The sequence below is a fragment of the Tursiops truncatus genome, chromosome 6, assembly GCF_011762595.2.
Source record: "Tursiops truncatus isolate mTurTru1 chromosome 6, mTurTru1.mat.Y, whole genome shotgun sequence".
In the NCBI taxonomy this organism is placed as follows: domain Eukaryota; kingdom Metazoa; phylum Chordata; class Mammalia; order Artiodactyla; family Delphinidae; genus Tursiops; species Tursiops truncatus.
In genome coordinates this window covers 114,545,486-114,568,792 of record NC_047039.1, presented here as the reverse complement: position 1 = coordinate 114,568,792, position 23,307 = coordinate 114,545,486, and the positions used below count along the sequence as shown (strand labels likewise).

The following is a 23,307-nucleotide window of genomic DNA, read 5'->3' as shown; positions in this document are numbered from 1 at the left end:
AGCCAGGCCCCTTCGGCCTGTGTCCTCTGGATTACGCGGCAAAAAGGTGCGGCTGGGCCTTTTCTGCTGCAAAATAGACCACGGGTCCCATGTAATGTGCCACGTGCTTTCTCTGCAGTGAGTCTCTGCCACCGTCCTCCGCGTCCCGTGACACCCTACACTGTCTCAGGAAGCCGTACGCTTATACGCACCACACGCATGTCGCGGACATCGTGCTGGCTGCTGGGGAGAGAGCAGTGGGCACACAGGCAGCCATGGTTCTCTCTTTAGGAGAGGCGGACGCTGACTCAGTCATCCAAGCACACAGTCATAGACCCTCAGAATACGTCCAGAGGTGCCAAGTGCGCACCACAGCAGGCCTGGCTCATTCCAGGTCGGGAGGAAGGGCCAGGGAGAGCTTCTTGGAGGAAGTGACGTTTGAGCTGAGAAATGAAAGGCAGTGCGGGTTGAGAAAGCTATGGTGAGGCTGGGAGGGAGCAGGCCCTCCCTGGAAGATGAAACAGTCTGAAAAAGCCCAGAGTGGTGGAGATGGAGGGGAGGGCGTGGGTGCAGGGCCGGGGCTGAGCTCGGAGCAGCTCAGGGATGTCCGGATGCAGGTGTCCTGAGGGAGTGCGAGTCTAGAGCAGAGGTCAAGGTGGGAGACAGATATTTTGGAGTGACTGATATTTATTTGGTGACGGAGGCTGCACACGGATAAGATCACCTAAGGAGAAAACGACAGGATTGACTCAGTCAGCCCCTGCTGCTTAACAAACAGCCACACAGATGTATTTTTATTTTATTTTATTTTTTTGGCCACGCCACGTGGCTTGTGGGCTCTTAGTTCCCCAACCAGGGACTGAACCCGGGATTCACCTGGGCAGTGAGAGTGCCGAGTCCTAACCACTGGACCACCAGGGAATTACCCCCTACGAATGTGTTTAGCTTCCCTGCCTGGGGCTCAGTTTGGGATTGGCTGATGTAGGCTGGGCTCGGCTTGGGATTGGCTGATGTAGGCTGGGCTCGGCTTGGGATTGGCTGATGTAGGCTGGGCTCGGCTTGGGATTGGCTGATGTAGGCTGGGCTCGGCTTGGGATTGGCTGATGTAGGCTGGGCTCGGCTTGGGATTGGCTGATGTAGGCTGGGCTCGGCTTGGGATTGGCTGATGTAGGCTGGGCTCGGCTTGGGATTGGCTGATGTAGGCTGGGCTCGGCTTGGGATTGGCTGATGTAGGCTGGGCTCGGCTTGGGATTGGCTGATGTAGGCTGGGCTCGGCTTGGGATTGGCTGATGTAGGCTGGGCTCGGCTGTGGAGCTCGGCTGCATTTGTTCTGACAGTTTTGTGTCGGCGGGAGGTGGGTTGATCTGGGCCGGCTCTGCTCCACTTGTGCTTCAGCTGTGGCGCTTGTCTCGTGGCCGTGAAGAAGGAACAGGGGCCCTTTGAAGGCTCAGAACGGGCACAGCGTCACTTTGCCTCATCCTCTGAGTCACTGCCTGGTCCTCACTCTCAGCCACAACAGCTCACGTCCGGGGTCTTCGTCCCACCTTGCGTCTCAGGTCCCCCGAGTCTCCTGTAACCGGGGTGCTGGAAAGTGGACCCTTGTGGTCTGCGTCCTGCAGGGGCTCCGCTACATCACACACCTTCCAGCTAAACGAGAAGTGGCCCCAGCCCAGGGGTCAGCATCCCCAGTGGACCAAGGGCGGATGACGGCCTGGGAGCTCCCGGAGAGGAGCAGGGCGGCCCCCTCTGGGGGTGGGTGTCCCTGAAGCACTGGCTCTGTGGCTGCAGTGTGCTGTCCTCTTGTCTCTGTCCTCTGAGACGCTTCCGTTTCACATGTTCACTTGCTCCGGTCACATCTGAAGGAGGCGTCGGGACACGCGCCATGTGTGCAAGGCGCTTAGCCTGTCTGCTGACTGGAGAAGTCGCCCCGCGGCAGCCGTACCCCCATCTCAGCCACGCGGGGCTTCTGACACTTGGAGGGTTTTCTGTACATTTGATTCCAATGTACTCCAGGTGCCCAGGGCCACCCCAGGGTCCTTTAGGAAACGTGCCTCTTTCTCCAGGTTTGAGGATTAGAATTTGGGGGCTGTTAGCCTCGAGGACCTCCCTGGCAACTTAATTCTTCCACAGGTCCAGCAAAAACATCGCACCCCAGTCTTGATTTGGTCTGTACCCTGAGGACGTGTCTCGCCGCGGCGCCGGGATTGAGTTTTGTTGCCTGTCTGCATTTTAACAGCCATGTCGTAGATTTGACCCCTGGCCAGCCTCAACCCTCCCATGGGGTTTACTCTGAGATGAGAGTCCCTCAGATCCCGGAGGACCCCTGCCCACCCTTCCCATGCGGAGCCCATCCCTCTGGGCCTCCCCACAAGGGCACAGGTGTGCGCACACACACACACACACACACACACACTCACACACACACTCACCCACTGACTGCCCTGCTGGGGGTCAGAGGGGAGTGCATATGGGGGAGGTGAGAGGGGCAGGGATATTGACCCCCTAGCGACATGCCTGGTCCCATAGCACGGGGAGGGGAGAGATGCCAGGCTGATGGCAGGGGGTCCCCAGGGTCCGGGGCCCTGTGTCCACCACTCTGGGCACCGGGCACTAGGATGAGACCTACCCCTACTGTGGAGGAGCTATAGGAGAGGAGGCCTCAGCCTACTTCTCTGTAAAGTGGGTGCACAGACGGGGTGATCCCTAGGGTCCCATAAGCTTGCAGAGGAGTCTGCGGGCCTTGGTTCTCCATCCCTGACCCACTCTGCTCTGAGTCCTTGGAAAATGCTTTCTACCCCCCGAGGCCCTTCTGAGCAGGGGACAGACTTGGGGGACTGGGGACCTGGGGTGCAGAAGGTGGCAGAGACTGGACCACTCGTCGGGGACCAGGGACAAGACCCTCCTTGTTGGCGCCTGGGGGTCCGCATTTGGAAGTGGGTGGAGTCACTGCCCTGGTTGGGATGAGGAGGCCTCTGGAGTGAACTGGACATGAGGACAGTGGAGGGAAGGAGGGGAGCAAGAGAGGCTCTGAGGTCCCTCTCATCCCCCGGGAGCCGGCAGGTCCTGCTCGTTTGCCCCCTCGGCCCCGGTGGAACCACTGCCTTGAGGACCCCCAACAAGTTCTGTGGTTAGTTTTCTGGTCTCCTGCCTGGGGCTGCAGCTCCTGGAATGACCACCAGGGGGCAGGCTGTGCGCACTCTACTGGATGGAGCAACTGGGGCAGGGAAGGGACACCCGGGATCATTCTCATTCTGGGCGTCCCCCTGCCGCGGACCCACAGGCACCTTTTATTGTTATCTTCCAGGCCCACAGTGAGAGCTGCTCAGAGGCGGGAGGGGGCTCTGAGACCCTCTATAGATCATTCAGCTACCGTCCCCCCTGCACTCACCCTGAGCAGGGGCCCTGTTAGCCCTGGGGGCGGTGCTGACATGACAGATGGTCCCTGCCCTGCAGGAGCTCACAGCCTGGAGGGGCAGATGGACAAGAGCAGGAAAGCAAATCCACGTGGGAGAGAAGAGCAAGTGCTCTAGGGAATGAGTCAGGGTCCTGGAAGGAGGGCCAGGAGCCCCTGGGGGTCTAAAAGGCTCCCTGGTGACATTGATGCCGGGACCAGAAAGACAAGAGCAGCCAGCCCTGCACACTCCGTGACAGTGAGCTGGGTGGGGGGGGGGCTCAAAGGTGCAGAGACTCGGAGGCAGAAGAGGATCTGGCCGGAGAGCAGGCGAGACAGGAGCCAGTGTGGCTGGAGAGAGCTGGGAGGAGAGGAGGTGGGGGGATGGGGGAGGCAGGGCCAGACCCGGGGCCGGAAGGACGTCCTGGTGTCTGTGCCCGGCGACAGCATCCCCTAACGTAGCGCGTACAAGGACAAACACTGACCCTCTCGGTGTCTGTGACCAGGAGGCAGGCTCAGCTCAGCTGGGAGCCTCTGCCCCGAGGTCCCCCAGGAGGCTGGGCTGTGGTCTCAGCTGAGGCTCAGTCAGGGTGGGGTCTGTCTCTGAGATCATTCTCGGGTTATTGGCGGGATTCAGTGTGGACGGGGGCTCGGGTCTTTCCTGTTTGTGGGCCGGGACCCAGTGTCGGTTCTTTGCACTGGAGCCTCTCAGGGCAGCTCGTTAATACCTGATCTTGCTTCTCTAGAACATTGGACCAGAGACAGAGAGACAGAGACAGGGTGAGAGAATGAACACAGGAGGGAGGGAACCAGGCAGAAAGTCACAGACTTTTCATAAACCAGTCTTGGAAACAACTGCCCATCCCTTTTGCCCAATTCTATTCATTTGAACCCAGTCCCAAAACCCATCCACTCTCAGGGGAGGGATGACACAGGCATGTGTGGCAGAGGCAGGGATGCTGGGAGCCGTCGTGGGGCGGCCCACCCACAGGCCGAGGTGAGACAGGACAGGAGGACCTGGAGGGTTGTATGTTATCTAGCACTCATCTATGGAATAAAGTACATTATTTCATTTTTATCTTTTAAAGGTTTTTACTCCAAGGACAATAAATGTAAAATAATGAATTCTAAAGGATTTAAGAATTAACTAAAGAACAAAGTCCTCCCACTCTAGCAGGTGGTGCCCCATTTCCCGCCCTCCCCCTCTGTGTATGCCTGTGCCCATCCTCTTCCTCTTTTGCATTTCCTGGGGCCCCGAATCACAGCTTCCGAAGAGCCCCTACTGTGCATGTTGGGTCCATTTCCTATTTTTCCCCCCCATCACTGTGCTGAAGGGAACGTCCGCGTCCATACGTCTTTGTTTATAACAGATCCCTGGAAGTGGAGAGTCTCGGTCGAATGCAAACGTGATTTTAATGTTGGTCACAGTTTCCAACGTCTGAGATCTCCTTGACCACTCTGAGCCTTGTTTGGGAAAGCAGGGGTTCACACTCTGGGGCTGAGACCCCTGGGAGGGCGGCAGAGGCGGGGCTGTGTGTGGGGTGGGCGTGAGCGTATGAGACAAGGTTTGTGCTGGACACACAGGGCACAGTCCCCAGAGGCTGAGGTTAGGCCGGGAGCAAAGATGGTCGCCCCCTACGTCCCCAGCTTCCAGAGCTCCAGCTCCGACCAGTGACCCTGCCTGGGCCTGGGGAGGACTGTAGGTGTTGAGCTGCAGTGCGGCAGGGCCGGAAGCCCCTCCCCCTGCCCCCAGGAGCTGTTCAAGAAAGCGGTGCCCTACCACTGCCTGGGCTCCATCTGGTCCCAGAGGGACAAGAAGGGCAGGGAGCACCTGGCTTTCACCGTTGTGCCACTGTCACTCAGTTCAACAGTGTGACCAACTGCGTCATCACCACCTGCCTCGGGGACCGGAGCGTGACGGCCCGCGCCAGGGCCGGGGCGGTGGAGCAGTCGATCCGGGGGTGGCCGAGGGATGCTGTGAGAGGGGCAGGGAAGTCCCTCTCCAGTTTTGGAAACTTCTTGTTCTTGGAGAATTGGGTCTCTGGCTTGCCAGCTGCTCCCTCTGGCTGGGACTTAGCTTCCTCCAGGCTGTTGGGTGGGTGGGAAGGGACGGGTCCTTCCTTCCCCAAACCAGCTCAGCCTGTGCCTGCGAAACCGCGCCCCATTGCTCCTTCTGGCTGCACTGAGTTCAAGGGGAGGGCACCCCACCGCCCAGGGACAGGGTGCTGCTGGGAATGCTCTTGGCTAAGGGGCCAAAGGGGCTGCCCAGGGGCAGGTCTGGGCCTCCCCACTCTGCCCCGAGGACAGGTGCTGCTAACCACAGAGAATCCTGTAGGATTGTTGCCTCACACTGGGGAGCAGCCCACGTCAGCAATAACTTGTTAGCGTGCGAGAAATCTCAGAGGACTAATGAATTCATGGCGGGTCCTTCCTGACCCCACTTCAGAGGTCTCCCTGTCAAAGGGGGCAAAGTGTCGCTCCCCGGCGCCCCCTGGCAGCCCCTACCCCGTGTCAGAGGTGGGACCCAGGAGACCCCTCCTGAGAGAGCGAAGGCAGAGCTCCCTACGCTGTAGGAAACGCGAAGCTTTAGCAGGGCCTCAGACCCAGCCTGAGGGGCAGGGGCTCCAGGGGAGGGAGAGCAGCAGGGGCTCCAGGGGAGGGAGAGCGGCAGGGAGAGCAGCTCAGCCGAGGCTCCCCAGAAAGCGGGAGGCCCTTCTGCAGGGAACAAAGAGGTTGCCCCAGCTGCAGGGACGCTCGTGGCGTCGCGGCAGTAACTACGGGAGACGTTATCAAGTGCCTCTGTGCCTGGCCCTGTTCTAAGCGCTTCGCAGAAGCGGCCTCGTGCTGTCCCGCCGCCACTGGTCCGGGCCGTACTTGCGGGCGGGAAGGCGGGACTTCCTGACAGCTGGGAGGGGCTGGCTCGGGAAGGGCCCGTGGACGCGATAGGTGAGCCCAGGAGGCCCGGCCGGGGAGCTCGGCCGAGGTACGGAGGCGCCACGTGCGCGGTGCAGCCTGGAGGGTCCGCTAGAGGGCGCTGCGACTGCGGCGAACTCGGGGAGGGCGCGGGTTGGGCCCCGCGGGCCGCCGTCCGCGCTATAAAAGGCGCGGCGCGCGGTCGCGCGGCCTTTCCGGGCTACGGGGATGGTGGGGTTCCGGGCTCGGGTTCTCGCCCGCCCCAGCGCCCGCCGCCGGCCGAACCCCGACCCCCGCGTCTCCATCGCGGGTCGCGATGGTCGAATGTGCGCCCGGGTCCGCGGGATAGGCGGGCGCAGAGGTCCCTTGTGTTGGCGGGGGTGGGTGCGGCGAGGTTCCGGCGCCTCCGCGTAGCATCGTGGGGCCGGGGCTGGGGGCGCCGCGGATGGCTATGCTTTCCGCACCTTCCCGGCTCTGAAGCCTCGAGAACACGGCTATAGGCAGCAGTAGTTTAGTGGGTGAGTCGGGACATTTCATTCGGAAGTTGCTCCCTCCCGCCTTCAGCGCCACTGCTTTCCCTGCTTGCGACCTTGAGGGAGTCACATTATACTCCTGGCCATCTGTTGTTTTGTCTTTAAACGCACTGGTTGTCACTGCTTACTGAGCTCTAAGAGTGAGGCGATTTCCGTATTATAGTGTGTGTGTGCAGTACAGTGGGTGAGTGCGGTGGCCTCCTTGTGGAAGGGGTGGCTGCATTCATAGCCTGGTCCCTTGATCACCTGCGGTCTGCACTACTGTACTGTAACCTCCAATTTCCACACACCCCCAAATTAAACAGGGAGTAAAACACGGAGGGTACCTGGGTTTGGTGTGCAGACACGTGTAGGCCTGGAGATGAAATGCAGCAAAATAAAGCTTGGGTGAAGGGCCTTTTTGTGGGCTTGTAAGGTTGTTATAATGCGTGAGTTTCTTTTTTTCTCTAGGGAGTTTGCCTGCTGGGAACTAGGGGCCTGCTGGGGTCTCAGGTGAGTTGACACGTGTGCTGGGACAGGTTTGCGCTGAAGAATAATTTTTGTGCTAGTTGAATGCCTTTTTTGTTACATTCTAAGCACGGGGCCAGGGCATCCCAGTGGTCAGGGAATAAAAGCTTGAGTTGTTTAATCTTCTGTAGGCGCTGCCCCTAGAGGCGTTGCAGGTGTGGCTGCTGTGCCACATCTGTGTCATTAGGTGGCGGAGAGAAGAGAGGCCTGACTGTGCCCAGCGTCCTGGCCCGTGGACGTGTGGATGATTGATAGTCTGACACTTGACTGTGCTGACTGGGGGTGTGTCTACTGGCAGCCTGAAGCCTGTCGTGTAAAAGGACTTTCATTCCCTCCTAGTTCTTGGCTGGCCCTGGAACACGAGGTTGCCAGGTGTGTGACGGCAGCAGGTAGGAGTGACCCGCTGGTGCAGTGATGAGCAGGAAAGGTGAGTGGGTTTCGGTAAGGCTGACTTGCTGAAGATTTGTCACATTGGATTAAAAAAGGGTGGCACTAAAATTTTCCTTTCTGGCGTGAGCTCGATAACACCACCTAACGATCTGGAATAATCTGACTTATTTAGGTGGATCCACGGGTAGTTACTCTCTCTTAAAAGAAATTTTATAGTGGGCTGTGCAGCCAGAAACTCTAGAAATAAAGTCGGCAGGTTTAAACGTTACAGAGACAATTCCGAAGGCCGGCTGTGCTGCCTTACGTGAGGTTTTTCTGAATTCTAGAGGACTGTTTCCTGTGTCGCTTTGTATAGTGTACTTTGATCCGTTGATCTATCTAGGACCTCACTAGTGGCTCCCCGGGAGAGGGTGCAGAGGTTTCTGAGGAGGGTCCTCCTGGCTGCACTACGGTCCCCTGGGCTCATCAAACACCAGCCTATTGCCAGGTGCCAGCACAGGCAGCCCTTCTCAGTTTTCGCCTCGGGCTGCCCATTGCGGGTCTGAAGGGTGACGGTGGAAAGGTGGAGGGTTCATGTGTTGGTAGCAGTCATCACTACTTCTTTTTTGTATATAAATTTGTTTATTTTATTTATTTTTGGCTGCGTTGGGTCTTCGTCGCTGCACATGGGCTTTCTCTAGGTGCGGCGAGCGGGGGCTCCTCTTCACTGGAGCCACGGCCTCTAAGCGCTCGGGCTTCAATAGTTGTGGCTCATGGGCTCTAGAGCGCAGGCTCAGTAGTTGTGGCTCACGGGCTCAGTTGCTCCGCAGCATGTGGGATCTTCCCGGACCAGGCCTCGAACCCGTGTCCCCTGCATCGGCAGGCGGGTTCTTAACCACTGCACCACCAGGGAAGCCCAGTCTCCACTAGTTTTAAGTACTGGCAGGCGTAATAATGGCAGCCAACTTTTCCTGCGCTGATTCTGGGCCGACCACTTTTGTTGTTCAGCACAGGAAGGACAGCGGCTGTTGGCCTGTGAACCTAGGCAAGAATGACCAGCCGACACGGTCCAGACCGAGGTGAGAGGCGGTGCTTTTCTGAGCTCCTCCTGGAGGCCTGCTGGGTGGGCGGGACACTGCCCTGCAGATGCCGGACTTGCCGGCACCACAGGTGCGGCAGCCCTGCTGCACCTGTGACGTTGGGGCGGAGAGGAAGCGGCTATTTCTACGCTCAGTGCTCAGAACAGTGGGCGCTAAGAATGGTTTGTAGCCGGACATCACCAGAAGCTGCAGGAGGGAGCACCTTGTTCCCACGTGCGCTTGCAGTGGGAGCTGTGTGCAGGTCCTTGAAGACTTTGATGTTCTTTTTCTTTATAAGATGAAGCTCGTTGTGAGAATTAAAGGAGATATGTGTACAGGCATATGGCAGGCTTTGGGACAATGGGATTGACCAGGAGAGTCTCCTTGCTGGAAATGAATGTTCTGTTGGTCTGCCTGGCGGGGAGTTTTTAGGAATCCTTGGGCAGGTTTGACCTGCATCCCTGGCTGAGGGCCGCTGAGGGGGTATCAAGGTCCTGTGGGGCTTCCAGGCCATGTTCAGAGTAGGACCCTAGGTGGGGATGAGGGGGGCCCAGCGCCACCGGTCCACGAGCGCTCGTACTCTGAGGACCTTGAGACGAGTCACTGGAAGGAAGGCCAGAGGTTCGCTCCTGGCCTTTGTCCTGTTGGTGAGGCAGAAGTCGGGCCCTTTGTGGAGCCCCTCGACGGGCCGACCGTAACCCTATAAAGAATGATCCTCCAGGCCAGGGGTGTCGTGGTCTCCTTGCAGGTGGAGTGCGTTTTGCTGTTTCCCGAAATGTTTAAGTTGGAGGGTTGGACAAAGGCTGTGGGCTAGTGGCTCTTCGACTAGGGGCGGCGTGTCCCCCCCCAGGGCACGCGGCAACTCGCAGGGCAGGAAAGGGACGGGGTGCTGCTGGCATCTAGCTGGTGGGGTCCAGGGCTGTGGCTGCATGTCCTGTGGTGCCCGGGACGGCCCCACAGTAGAGCTACAGGGTCCCAAATGCTGATGGGGCCAAGGCTGTAGAAGATAATTTGGGAGGGGTTCACGGACTGGATTCCGTTTCTCAGGTCCGTGGGCCCAGCTTGGTCCTCTGCGGCCGGTCAGTGGGACAGACCTGCAGGTGTGGCTCCTGTCACTCTAGGACTGGCTTCAGGACAGGTAAGTTGGGAGCGGGGTGCCTGGCTGGGGGTCTGACAGAACTTTTGGACCCTTTAATACAAGCACGTGGTATCAATTGTGGGTGTGCTTTGAGGAGAGGTGAGAATGTCCAAGTAGCTGACAGTGAAGGCCGCGGTGGGCAGAACTGGTGGTGAGGCAGGACAGTGGCCTGACCTCAGCCACCTCCCCCGTTAGACAGCGTGTTGGCAGCAGATGGCCAGGCCTGTGGCTCAGGGCGGCCTGGCCGGGTGGCTCTGGCTGCAGCATCTGAAGGCTTGATCGGGCCAGAAAGAAGCACTTCCAAGATGGCATGCCCGAGGCTCCTCACGACGGGACAGCTGGCTTCCTCCAGAGCTGGTGTGACCCAGTCTCAGAGCCCCGGTGCCCTTGGGAGGGGCCGTGGGGTGGGCGGGGGTGGCCTGCGCAGCACGTGTCCGGTTGGTTCTTCATCCACACTGTGGAAGTGTGCTCTTCATTTTGTTGTGTTTTTGAGAATCTTGAGCTTTTGGCTGCTACTAAGCAGCTACCAGGGTTTTTGCCCACTTCCTCGTGTCGTGCGCTGTGGCTTGTCGACTGGAGTGGGGTTGGGGTGACAGTGTAACTGCCGGAAGCAAGCCGACTTGAGCAGAGAGGGTGGCAGGTGGCGGTACATCCGGTCGGTCCACCTTTGAGCCCGGCGGCAGCTGGGTTTCCTGTCCCATCCTACTTGGTAGAACCGCCCTGGCTGAATTCCCCTGGAAACTGGGTGGAATGGTCAGAAGGAGAGGGGAGCAGGGCTTGGCGTGTCTGGCAGGAGAGGCTGAAGAGGCTCGAGCAGCTGTGTCCTTGCGTTCCAGAAGCCAGGTGCTCTGCTAAGGAGGCTCGACTGGGGTCCAGCCCACCCAGCGCTGGGAGGCGTGGCGAGTGGATCACCTCTGTTTTCTGTCTGCAGATCCGGCAGGAAGAGCCCAGGGCACCGCCCTCAGTTCTCCAGGAGAGTGGAGCCAGGAGGGGTGTGCGCGACTCGGCACGGGGGCCGTGCGCCTCCAGTCTGCCGCAAGGGCGGTGGGGAGCCGGGGGAAGTCACGGCCTTGCGAATGTCCTCTGATGGAAAGGAACCTGCGGGCTTAATAAAATAACTTGTGTGTGGAACGTTGGTGTGCTGAAAAGCAGTTGTGTGTGCTTTTCCCCCTTGGTGTGGCTCAGCGGTGCCGAGGCAGCAGGCGCGATACAGAACTGTGAGCAGAGACCTGGAATCCCCAGACTCCAGGGAAACTAGGTGACGGCCAGCCTAGTGAAGAGGACGGGACGTGGGGGCGGGGGCGGCAGCCCAGCAGGCGCCCCTCGTCTCGGGGCCCTAATCCTGGCTCCAGCCCGCTGGTCAGGGGAGCTGCACGGTCTCCTGGGTGAGCAGAGCCCACAGTCCTGAGCCGTTCTTCGCTGTGTTGGGTCATCTCCCCCCATCCAAGGGGAGAAATCTAGATGAGGTTTAAGAACTAGTGCTTTAAGAATGTGGATCTCATAGTTGAAACATCGGAACACGTGTCTTCAGCACAAGGTGTTAAAGTGAACGGAAGGATTCAGCCCCTTTTCCAGGAGGGTGTCTCCATGTGGGCAGAACTAGAGAATAAATGGGTCTTGAATAAACTGTCTTGACTTGCGTTTCTCTGTCTTATCAGCTGAGGGCCCAGCAGGAGTTGAGGGTGTGAGGGTCAGGCTCCTGGGCTCACAGCTTCCTGTTTCAGGGGCAGGAGGGAACAGGGGACCCTTGGCTTTTTCCCGGACAGTGGATGTTACAGCTAGTGGCTCGTTGCCATCAGCGGAGCAGCCTTGGTGGGCTGGGCCGCACTGTTCTGTGCAGGAAGCAGTACAGGGAGAAGTTGGTGTAGAAGGTCCTTACGGGAGAAAACTTCTGTCGGCTACCCTCCCATCCCCATCGGAACCACTGTCGGCCCACCCTCCCATCCCCGTCGGAACCACACCGGATCCGGGTTGCCCTTGGCTCCAGTCATAACCCCAGCCAACCAACAGCCAGGATGTGGCTGCCCTCCAGCAGACCGTCCAGGCTGGGGTCTGGAGTGGGCTGAGGGGACTCGGGTGCTCCCGGAAAATCCATTTATTTACACGCATGTTCTCCAAAGTAACAAAACCTTGGTCTAGGCAGGTCCCTTGGCCAGCCCTCGGTGCTCGGGCTCTAGGTCCTTCCCGCTCCTCCCAGCCTCTCCCGTTCCGGCTGCACAGTCGCGTCTGGGAGCCTAGTAAACCCTGGGGGTGGTGGGTGTCCTGCCCCACGGCTGCCTGAGCTCTGGAGACCCATAGGGTCGACACTGGAGCAGCCCTGTCCTTCAGTGGGGGAAGTGGGGAGAGGGCCAAGGGCAGGAGTGGTTCTTGGGGCAGGGCGGGAGCGCCCGGCTGGCCGTCAGGTGTACTTGGTGTTGGAGATCTCCTTCCAGAGCAGGGTCTTGAGGTGGCTGAGCACCAGCGAATGGTGCGCCTCCACCTGGCTGGCCAGCCCGCTCAGCGTGGTGCATGTGCGCAGCTGCTTGCCCAGCGCGGCGCGCAGGCCGGCGGGGGCGCCGGGCAGCAGGTAGTCCTGCAGCAGCTCGCACACCTTGGCCAGGTTGGGCTGCACCAGGTCGCCCTTGCACTGCCGCAGGAGCGTGTCGCAGGGCGCCCTGCAGTCGCGCCCGTAGGTGCAGTCCGAGCTGTGCTCGCAGTGGCGGCCCCGCAGGAAGCGGCGCACGGTGGCCTCAGGCGCCACCTGCTGCAGGTCAGCCATCCTGAAGTCGTACGTGGCTGTGTAGCCCACGTTGGCTAGCGTGGTCTCGCACATGTAGAAGGTCCCGTAGGCGCCGTGGAACAGCTCCTCCACGAACTCCAGCAGGCCGACGGCAATCTTGGCGCGCCGGGGCCACGCGGGCCCCAGCCACTGCTGCAGGGCGCCGTGCAGGGCGGGTGGCAGCAGCGGGCGCAGCAGGGGCGGGAGCACGGCCCCGGGCCAGGAGCTGTGCGGGACCCCCTCGGTGAGGTACAGGTCCCCGCAGTAGCCCAGCAGCCGGGAGGCGTGCTCCTTCTCCTGCAGGGACAGCAGCAGCAAGAACTCATTCCGCTGCAGCAGGGCCCACACTGACTTGGCCTCGGCCAGGGACACCCTGTGGTCCTTGTTGAAGTCGGCCATGAGCAGGACCTGTGCGGCCAGCGCGGGCAGAGAGGGCAGGTCTCCCAGGTTTGCCTGCGGTTTGGGGGCAGGAGAGAGGAGGGCAGGGCGTCGGCCAGCTGGCCAGCAGTCTGCGCTCCGGACCCCGCATGTCCGCCAGGCAGGGGGAGCCCCGCCTCCAGCCGACAGGATGGAGGGGACAGCCAGGGACCTGCAAGGCCCCCTCGCCACTCCTGGAAGCCCAGCTGTGGAGCCTGGGGCCCCCTCACTGCTCATCTGCCCCTCCCGCTCTCCCCGAAGATGCCCCTGGGGCGGGGCCTCAACCCTCTGGCTGCTCCCTGAGGGAGGGTCTGCTTGGAGCTGGGGGCGTAGCCAGGCGCCTGGCTGGCCCGCGTGGCCTCCACCCAGCCTGCCTCCTGCCCTGTCACACGTCCCTGGGCATGAACTTGACTGGCCCCCAGGAGGGCCAACTGACCTTGAGAAAGCTGAGGGTCATCTCCTGGAACTCCTTAATCGAGGTGCCGCGGGTGGGCTTGTCAAAGAGGACCAGCTCCCGCCGGGGGGCCGCGTCTGCCCCCGCCTTCGAGTCCAGGCTCTCCTCGATGCCACACTTGATGGTCACCTCCTTGCCCTGCCAGAGCCCGCTGTACACCTGCACAGGACCACAGGGACCCTCCGTGCAGGTGTCCCCCTCTGGCTGCACCGCGGGCGTCTGAGCCCTGGGGCTGACCCTGGCCCGACCCTGCTGGGCTTACCTGCTGGCCCGGGACAGAGGAGAGGCAGGTCCTCCACTCCACCTGGTGCAGATGGCACAGGTCCTGGCAGATGGAGCCCGAGATGATGCCCTTGCGGTACTGGTCACACTGCGGAGAGGAAGAGGCAGGGAGTGGCCTGGGGAGGCGGGGGCTTGTCCTGCCCGCCCTCCGGCCCCTTTTTTAGCCAGATGCACAGGGAGAAGCTTTCTGCAGTGATTAGCTCAGGCTCTGGAGTAGCTGCCGCCCCCACTGGCCCCTTCTCGGCTCTAGATGAGGCCTTGCAGCCCCCTGAGTCCTGGGGGTCTGGGCTGACCTGAGCAGGTGAGGCCGGAGGGGATGGAGTCAGGCCCGTCCCTGCAGGGGGTGGGGGGGAGTCGTGGCGTCTGGATCGAGTGGGGGGGTGAATTCCTGGATGCGCATCACGTAGCCATGGTGCCCAGGCCCTTGGTGGAGAGGGCCTGGAGGAAGGAGAGGGAAGGGAGGTGCAGAGACAGTGCTGAGGGGCGGGAGGCGCCAGAGGCCCTGGACTCACCTATGGGGACCAGGGAGGCCACGACAGCCGTTCAGCCAGAGGAAAACGAAGAGACCACACACTGTCATGCTGCCACCTTGGAGGGAGGCCCTCCACCACGGGGGTCTGTTCTGACCCGCGAAAAGCCCCAGGGCCACAGGGCCCTTGTGGGGGGGTCTGCCAGGGAGCCTGGGCGGCAGGGCTGGGCCAGGGCGGGGGAAGGGACCTGTCAGCCACACTGCCCACCAGTGTGGGGAGGGGCTTCCACGGAAGCTGAGGTGGGCAGTGTGTCCATCAGCCTCAGGGCTCCTGCGACCCATCAGACATCTCCCCTCCCAGCCTGTTTACTGGTGGGGACCCGGCCGAGCACCCAGAGGTCCATGGGCACCAGGTCCGTGGCCCCTGGTCCTGCCTTCCCCACACACACACTGGGTGGCCTTGGACAAGCTGTGGAATATCTTGGAGACGGCTGATACCCCCATGAGGCGGGCAGGTCTCCCCTGGAAAGGAGAGGGTGTCCCCATGGCCCCAGGGACAGGCCTCAGGAGAGCTGGGCCCAGCAGCCAGGGCACTCTGGGAAAACGGGAGCTGCAGTTCCTCTGGCTGGGAGGGGCGGGTGCCTCCTCTGCTCCCCCAGGGCCCCTCAGTCCTCTGCATGTTGGGGCGCTGCTGGGGGCACACAGGAGGTACTCAGAAAACACCCGCCAGCCCTGAGCGGTCTGCTCCCTGCATGCCACTGGCCAGACCCCATCGCATGCCACCTTCCAGGTCTTGCTGCCCGCAAAGGCCCCTCCACCCCTGCCAGCACCAGGCGGCCCGGGCTCATCCCAGACCTCCCGCCCCGCTCCCTGGCCCGAGGGGTCCCCAGAGCAGGGCCTTTTCCCGCCCGCACCCAGAGGCCGGGCTCCATCCCCGCACACGCCTGCCCCTGGGTCTCCCCAGCTCCCCCCCCCCCGCCCCCGACTGTGAAGGCAGAGCCATGTGTCCAGCACCCAGCTCGGGCCAGGCCCCTGGAGGCCCCCAGTGAGCCTTTCTGGAATAAATGAGCTTGCCTGAGAATGGCCGGGAGGCCCGAGGCCTTCTCCTCTGAGCTGGGACTGCGCCCTCGGTGCCTGGTGGCAGCCCCGCCCCCAGGAGGCCTGAGCCAACCATCAGTGGGCCCTGTACAAGTCCCTACGCACGGGCTCTCCCGCTCTGGAGCCCCGTGCCGCTCCCACCGCCGCCTCTGGGCTTTCCCAAGTGTGGCCCCCCGGGACCTTGCCCAGAACAGGCCTGCTGAGCCCTTCTGGGGCGCCACACAGCCCCCCAGGAGGAGTGCTCTCATCCTGCAGAGGAGAAACTCCAGGCCCCTGGCTGGTGCGAGGCAAGGCTCCCCCTTCGAGACCCCAGGAGCTCTGCTGGGGCAGGGCAGGTCTGTCCCCAAGTGGCATGGAGGCCTCAGAACCCTGGTCGCCTCGCCAAGGGCTCCAACCTGCCCGGGGAGGCCAGGCAGGGCGGCCGGGGGTGGGGGTGGGGGATTAGAGTCTGAGGTTTGCCAAGGCCCCTTCGGCCGGCCTCACCCCGCCCTCCAGCCAGTCACTGCATCAGCAGGAGCAGTAAGCCACCCTGTGTGCACGCTCGTGGGTGCACAAGCGCTGGCGTGGACAAGCACACGCAGGCTCACGCGCCCTCACATGCACGTGCACGGCCTTGCTGTAGACGCCACGGTGGCGACTCAGCGCTGTCTCCCGTCTGAGGCCCCGAAGACCATGCCCCGCAGCCTCCTTTGCTGGACTCCTGGCTCCAGGAGGGGCCCTCAAGGCCACCAGTGCCTGCCTGTCCCCGTCTGGGCTAAAATGTCTCCCTCATGGACACCTCTACATCTGGCTCTGTCCATCTGCCCGTCCCCAGCCGCCCGCATCTGCGCAGCCTGCCCTTGGCCTCCGCATTCCTCTCTGGCCTCCCCCGTGGCCCGCCAGGGGCAGCTCTGCAGTCAGCACGGTCAGATGTGTCTTAAAACCCACTGAGCCGGTGCCTCTGAGCCACGTCTCTAAGCTGCCACGGCAGGAGCGCTGGCCCAGGAGCCCACAGGCCTGGCCCGAGGTGACACTTACGATGACCACCTGGCAGATATGCCCGCGGCAGAGCTCAGCGTAGGACGAGTAGTGAACGTAGGCCAGCCAGCTGCCCGCGAAGACGCCCAGCCAGACCAGGAAGACGTACTTGACCCTGAGGCCCGGGAGCCGGCCCTGCGGGGGAGGGGGCCATGAGGGAGCGCCGCATTTGGGGTGCTGACCCCACGTCCCGGACCCCAGCCTTCCCGAGGGGTGCCCCTCCCTCCGGGGGCCAGCACCTGCCCAGCCCAACGTCTCCCTCCCCCTCCACCTACTCACTGTGGGTGGGGCCGGGGCCTGGTGTCTCCCAGACCTTTAAATCTCACGGGCAGGTAAAAATAAATTCCAAAATGAGGGAGATCTGGGGTAGACGCTCGTTATTTTGCTGAATAAAGAGATTTCGAACAATTTTCCCTCCTGTCCTGCCCGCATTTCATAGTGACATGTAACCTCTGCAGAAGGTCAGGCTGGAAGAGCACCCACACCCCCGCGCACTGTCCCCCTGGGTGGTGGAGATTTCGGGCTGGACCCGGGCCAGCAGGGGCCGCGGGGCTGGAGGCACGGTCACCCTGTGAGCCTTTAAGAGACACGGCCTCACCCACCCACGATCACAGAAGCCAAAGGGTGGATACAGCCCGCTTGCCCATTGACAGAGGAGTAGATAAACCAAGTGTGGTCCGTCCACACGACAGAATATTACACAGCCACGAAAAGGCAGAGAAATCCCGACCCAGGCTACAGCAGTCCCTGCCCTGGCCCCTGTGGGTCCTGTCGCCCATGGGCGAGTGAGCCCCTAGGACAGGAGCACATCGTGTCCAGTGAAATGAGCCAGACACGAGACAGATCCTGTGATGCCACCCACGCGAGGGCCTCGAGTCAGACCCACAGAGACAGGAAGGGCTGGGGGCCAGGGGCTGGGGAGGATGGGGGGTGGGTGTCTAAAGGGGATGGAGTTTGTTTGCGAAGATGATGAGACGGGTTCTAGAGACGACGGATGGTGACGGCCGCACAACAATGTGAATGTGCTTAATGTCCCTGAACCGTGCACTTAAAAAGGGTTAAGATGCTCAATTTATGTGATGTGTAATTTACCACGATAAAGAACAGATAACCAAGACATGCAGCCCCGGCCCTGCCGCCACAGGCTCTGTCCCGGAAGTCTGCGCTGGGCCGGGAACTGCTGCTATGGAGGGCTCGGCCCCTCTGCCACGTTTCGCCAGCTGACGGGTAGAATCTCAGGGTGGGAGAGTCCCAGAGCCCTGCAGGAGCTGGGGGCGCTGTCTCCCATGCAGCCCCCAAGCCGGGATTGCAGGGGCCTCAACTTCCTTCCCCACCCCCACCCTGGTAAATCACAGGCCCCGCTGGCTGCCGTCCAGGGGCGGCCAGCTGGTGGGATGGGGTTACCATGTGCTGACCCATGCAAGAGCTCAGACACCTTGACCAGGCAGCTGAGCCCCGGGCCCAGGGCCCAGGAGGGCAGGAGGGCCTGGGGCTTCAGGCCAGCCTGCCCTAGAGGGGAACCACGGCCAGCACTGGTCACGCACCCTACCACCCGCGGGCCAGGGAGCGGCTCCAGTCCTGGTTAGTCCTGGGTCCTAGTCACCTGGGGGCTGGGGCCGAGAAATGGGGCCAAAGGGTCCCCACTGAGGACAGGGCAGGGCCCTGCAGGCCCAGCCCAGGCATCTGTGCTCATTTTTACGGTTCTTCCAGGAGAGGCGGGGTCCTCACCTCCTGCTTCCCTAGCACCGACTCACATGGAGGTGCCGCAGCAGGAGGGCCTCTGAGAGCTCCAGGGGCAGGCTCGGAGCCTCAGAGGCCGGGGGTGGCCCTGGGGCCGAGTGAGCGGGTTGGGTCTCAGGCCCACTAGTCCCTGCCACTGCATCTGTTTCCGCCAGTTTTGTTCAAAGGGAAAAACAGGAAAGCACAGGGACAGTGGGTGGGGGGCCGGGGAGCTGGGGGTGTTGTCTGGAAGGATGAGGTCAGAGGACTTCCAGCCGCTGGTGACCCACGCCCCGAGGTGGAGGTGGGCAGGGCCTCTGGGGGGCCAGCGCTGGGAGTCCTGGGGGGATGGCCAGGACGAGGGCAGGCTGTAGCCTGCACTGGACCCAGGGGCTGCCCTGGGCTGGACCCAGGCTTCCCAGACTGACTGCAGGGCCCACCCTGGACACTGCCCAGTGTCCCGCCAGACGCCCTCCGGCTCGGGCCTTCAGGTGGCGGCCCAGCTCCCAGGACACCATCCGCACTTGGCTAACTGTGACCGACCCCCGGGCCCTTATCTCAGGCGGGCACCTCCTCCAGAAGTAGTCCCTGCCCTGGCTCTCGTGGGTCCTGTCACCCATGGGCGAGTGAGCCCCTAGGACAGGGAGTGCGCTGCTCCTCAGGGGGTCCTGTGCAGCTGCTCCCTCACCGTGGCCTGCCCGGCTCCTTGTGGAGCCGCTTGGGGGGGGTCACTCGGGGGACAGTAACAGCACAGCGATCGGCAGCCTTGGGGCCAGTGACCCACATGGGCCACAACCTCCAACCCTCGCTACCAACCCAGGAGTGTGCTTCACAGGCAGGGAAACTGAGGCTCAGGGTGTGTCCTGACATTAACGGGGGTCCTGGGCTCAAACCACTGGGAACCCACCAGAACCCCTCTCCTGTCCATGCCCATCTGCCGTTCCCGGGCTGAGCTCAGAGGCCTGACACCCAGGGTCCGGGACCCGCGGCTCTGGCCTCCCCTGCGGCAGCCCCATCAAGGCCTCTCCCGCAGGACGGGGGCTGCTGCACCCCCTGCCTCCCAGCCTGGGGGTGGACACAGACCCTCAGCTCTCACCTTGCCCAGCGTGGGGTGGGGACCGCCACGAACCCAAGGCCCCAGGCGGGCAGGAAGGGCTTTGGGTTACCTGGCTCCCACCCTTCTCCACAGAGGGGAACACGGTGGCCTGGGCTCTGATCAGGGCTGTCTCCTTCCGCCCAGGGGCTGGGGTCCTGGAGGGCACTGAGGTCGTAGGTGTGGCCTGGATCATTTGAGACTCTGATGTGGGCCTGGCTCAGATCACCCAAAGCAGAGGTGACAGGGTTCCTGACAGCTGGCACCCGAGGCAGCCTGGGCCTCCCCTGCAGATGGCAGGGTCCTGAGAGGGACAGTGATTCGCCCAAGGTCACTGTGGGGTCAGGGCACGCTCCTAATCTCGGGCTGGCTGGGGGATGGCCCGGGGGGAGGGTAGTCCTTAGGGTGGTTCTACGGGCCCCAAGTTTTCCATCACAGAAAAACAAACCTGGTCTTTTAAGTAGAGGGAAGCGGAGCGGACTTGCTGTGGCTTCTGGGCCTGCGGGAGCGGGTCCAGCCCGCGGCGGGGTGGGGCCTCCTGCAGCCCCAGAGGCAGGGGGGCCACCCTGCAGCATCCGCGGGGCCCTGCCGCTCCGCTCACCGCATGGACAACCCTCACCCCAGTCCCCAGTCCCCTCCCCGCCCCCAGCCTCCCCGGGAGCCACGCACCGCAGCGCTCATCGGCCTTGAGTCCCGAACCCGCCCCGGGCCCCAGGCTGGACGCCGCGCGCCCCCGCCGAGGCCCGGGCCCCACAGCGGGCGGGGCGGGGGCGGGCGCCGGCCGGGGCCGGGGCGGGGGCGCGCCTACCTGCAGGCCCTTGGAGAAGGGGCAGAAGAGCACCAGGTGCGCCAGGCGCCGCAGCCGCCGCATGGTGGGCGCGGGCCGTGCACCGGCCCGGCTCGGCTCGGTTCGGCTCGGCCTCAGCCCCGCGGGCCGGCCCGCAACGGCCGCCGCGCCTCCTCCCCGCCCCGCGTCCGCGCCGGAGCGCTCGCCTCTGACGGCCGGGCGGGCGCGCGCGGAGGGGAGGCGCGGGGAGGGGGCGCGGCGGGGACGCGCGCGGGGTGGGGGCAGGGAGCAGAGGCGGGAGAGGGCGCGTGGCCGCGAGGGTGGCGGTGCGGGGGCGCGCGGCGGGGAGGGAGGGAGGGGGAGGAGGGGGGAGGGGGGAGGAGGGAGGGAGGGAGGGAGGGAGGGCCGGGGGCGCGGCGGCGAGCCGCGGTGCTGGTGGGAGGTGACTGCGGCCCCGCCTCCACCCCACCGCCCCCCTCCCCGCGCCCCGCCCTGGAGAGAAAGGGGAGGGCGCCGAGGCCCCGCCCGCCCGCGCCCCCAGCCCGCACCCTTGAGCGGCGGGGTTGTCACAGGCGGGGCCGTCGTCACGGGAGGGGACTGTCACGGGCGGGGCTGTCGCGCGGGCCCCTGCAGAGAAGAGACAGATGGTGGAGCCGGGCAGCCTGAGGAGGTCCCACGGGGCAAGGCCGGTCGCGCGGGGCGCGGGAGGGGCGGTGAGCCCAGGGACCGGGGCGTGTCGCGGCTAGGTCCCTAGTGGGGTCCCGCGCCAACCACCCGGCCTGGAGGGGCCGTGGACACTGCGGCAGCGTTTGCCTCTTTCTCCCACTGTTTAAAGAAATACAGGCAAATGCGCCCTTTCACTGTGCATCTCTGCCGGTGTTTACACAGACAGCCCTGTGGGCACCACCGCTTTCAGGCTACAGAACAGTTCCACCCCCGACAGACCCCGGGGCCCCTCTTCCTTCCAGCCCTCCCGTGGCCCAGCCCTGGGGAGCTCGGGCTCTTCCCCTGCACGTCACATATTTGGAATAAAGCAGCCACAGCCTTCAGGTCTGGCCTCTGTCATTAGGCAGAGGGCGCCGGAAATTCAGCACCCCCTCTCTGCCAGGGGCACTCCCGGCACCAGGCACCGGCTTGAGCCAATCGCCACCTGAAGGCCCTCGGAGTTGCTTCTGGCTTTGGGAGAGCAAGAGCAGAGCTGCCATCAAGTCTGCATTCGAGGTTCTGTGTGAAGGAAATCCATTGTCCCTGGGGTGATACAGAGCAGGGACGCTGAGCGGTGCGGTCAGGGTAGGTTTAACTTCCTCCAGAGTTGCCAGGACGCTTCGGGCTGCGCGTTTACATCCCACTGCAGGGTGTGGGAGTTCTGGTTGCACCACATCCTCAGCAGCGCTTGGTATTGTCTGTTTTTAAATTCTGGCCATGCGGGACTTCCCTCGTGGTCCTGTGGTTAAGACTTCGCCTTCCAATGTAGGGGGTGCGGGTTTGATCCCTGGTCGGGGAGATAAGATCCCACATGCCTCGCAGTCAAAAAACCAAAGCATAAAACAGAAGCAATGTTGTAAGAAGTTCAATAAAGACTTTAAAAACGGTCCACATCAAAAAGAAAAAAATTCTGGTCATTCTACTGAGTGTGCAATGGTGTTTCTTTGTGGTTGTTATTTGCATTTCCTCAACAGCTAATGATGTTGAATATTTTTTATGTACTTAGTTGCGACCTGTATATAATCTTTGGCAAAGAGTCTATTCAAAAATTTTGCACATTTTTTAAAATTGTTTCCTTGTTGTTGAGTTTTGACAATTCTTTTATATCTTCTGGAAACCAGTACATTATCAAATATGTGATTCGCGGGCTTCCCTGGTGGCACAGTGGTTGAGAGTCCGCCTGCCGATGCAGGGGACACGGGTTCGTGCCCCGGTCCGGGAAGATCCCACATGCCGCGGAGCGGCTGGGGCCGTGAGCCATGGCCGCTGAGCCTGCGCGTCCGGAGCCTGTGCTCCGCAACGGGAGAGGCCACAACAGTGAGAAGCCCGCGTACCGGAAAAAAAAAAAAAAAGATTCGCAAAGATTTTCTCCCAGTCTATGGCTTGCCTTTTCATTTTCTTAACAGTGCTTTTCAAAGAGCACAAGTTCTTAATTTTGGTGAGGTCCAATTTGTCCATTTTTTCCTTTTTTTCATTTGCACCTGTCAAGTCTAAGACACCTTATCTTTGCTTAACCCAACCCAGGGGCACAAAGATTTCCTTCTGTGTTTTTCTTCTAGAAGTTTTACAGTATTAGGTTTTACACTTGGGTCAGTGATTCAATTTGAGCTAATTTTTGTACATGGTGCAAGGTATGGGTCAAGGCAGTGTTTTGGTTTGGGGTTTGGGGGTTTCTGTTTGTGGGTTTTTTGCGTGGACATCCAGTCGTTCCAGCACATTTGTTGAAAAGATGAGCCCTGGGACAGTTCTGTAGCAGAGTGCCTCCGACGAGACGCTGCCCTGCAAGCAGTTTCCCCAGCTCCCAGATAGTGGTTTTCCAGCAAGTTCCGGAGGGCAGATTTCCTGCAATTCTGCCAACACCACAGTGACTTCCCTGCTGTCCCGAGAGCCACAGCTGAGCTCTGCCGACAAGCTCTCAGCCTGGGTGCTGGGGTTCCAGCTCAGCCCTACAGGTTACTTCTTTTTTTTTGGCTGTGCTGCGCGGCTTGTGGGATCTTAATTCCCTGACCAGGGATCCAACCCGGGCCCTCGGCAGTAAAAGCGTGGAGTCCTAACCCCTGGACCACCAGGGAATTCCCTACAGGTTACTTCTTGTGTCTGGTCTTCAGGCCAATCCTCCGTTACAGTTAGTAATTCTTGTAGCAAACTTTCCCGGTTGAGATTGCCATGTGGCTTCTGTCTCCTGATGGGACCCCAACTGACACAGGTCCAGTGCAAAAGGGACATGGGCATTTTTATTTATTTTTTTGGCCACACCGCACGGCTTGCGGGATCCTAATTCCCCAACCAGGGCTTGAACCCGGGCCCTTGGCAGTGAAACCGCAGAGTCCTAACCACTGGACCACCAGGGAATTCCTAACATGGACATTTTTATAAAGCTTATGGAGCCCCATTACACCCCACACCGCGGGCACCCAACGTCCTCAACCAAATGATCGTTATACTCGGATTGATGGCCAGGATGGTCCCATAAGAGAGTCCAGGTGGCTGGACCAGGATTAAGTTTGCACCCCCTCGATCCCCTTGTGGACCCTCCAGGCTGGCCAGGGAGTCCCCTTAGGAGAAGGGAGAAGCATCTGCACAGGAGGGTTGGGGTAGA

The 23,307-nt window shown here is 61.7% G+C and overlaps 1 protein-coding gene, 1 long non-coding RNA gene and 2 other non-coding genes across 15 annotated transcripts; 3 read left to right on the top strand and 1 right to left on the bottom strand.

Annotated features, from left to right (window-relative positions):
• Positions 1 to 5,868: 5,868 nt before the first annotated feature.
• Positions 5,869 to 11,040, top strand: LOC101337575 (uncharacterized). Of its 4 annotated transcripts, none has more exons than XR_012332774.1 (6): positions 5,869 to 5,887; positions 7,267 to 7,308; positions 7,663 to 7,750; positions 8,701 to 8,771; positions 9,819 to 9,909; positions 10,841 to 11,040. It is a non-coding gene; the product is annotated as an uncharacterized lncRNA (long non-coding RNA). The 4 variants fall into 4 exon arrangements; XR_012332775.1 differs by lacking the exon at positions 5,869 to 5,887 and adding an exon at positions 6,298 to 6,316; XR_002176112.3 differs by lacking the exon at positions 5,869 to 5,887 and adding an exon at positions 6,489 to 6,801.
• On the top strand, positions 7,457 to 7,587 carry LOC117312850 (small nucleolar RNA SNORA17). Its single transcript, XR_004527256.1, has one exon. It is a non-coding gene; the product is annotated as a small nucleolar RNA SNORA17 (small nucleolar RNA).
• On the top strand, positions 8,838 to 8,971 carry LOC117312848 (small nucleolar RNA SNORA43). Its single transcript, XR_004527254.1, has one exon. It is a non-coding gene; the product is annotated as a small nucleolar RNA SNORA43 (small nucleolar RNA).
• A 949-nt stretch (positions 11,041 to 11,989) lies between the features above and the next one.
• On the bottom strand, positions 11,990 to 21,484 carry DIPK1B (divergent protein kinase domain 1B). 9 transcript variants are annotated; one of them, XM_073806835.1, is made up of 6 exons: positions 21,154 to 21,484; positions 20,025 to 20,630; positions 14,114 to 14,208; positions 13,801 to 13,908; positions 13,521 to 13,676; positions 11,990 to 13,120 (listed from the first exon to the last, which is right to left on the bottom strand). In XM_073806835.1, the coding sequence occupies exons 1-6, from the start codon at positions 21,206 to 21,208 to the stop codon at positions 12,308 to 12,310; spliced, it is 1,833 nt and encodes a 610-aa protein (XP_073662936.1). In that variant the 5' UTR covers positions 21,209 to 21,484; the 3' UTR covers positions 11,990 to 12,307. The 9 variants fall into 9 exon arrangements, with proteins under 9 accessions (XP_073662936.1, XP_073662935.1, XP_073662939.1 ...); XM_073806834.1 differs by having other exon boundaries at positions 13,521 to 13,697; positions 21,154 to 21,481; XM_073806838.1 differs by lacking the exons at positions 14,114 to 14,208; positions 21,154 to 21,484 and adding exons at positions 16,405 to 16,539; positions 19,290 to 19,520 and having other exon boundaries at positions 13,521 to 13,697; positions 20,025 to 20,149.
• Between the last annotated feature and the right edge of the window lie 1,823 nt (positions 21,485 to 23,307).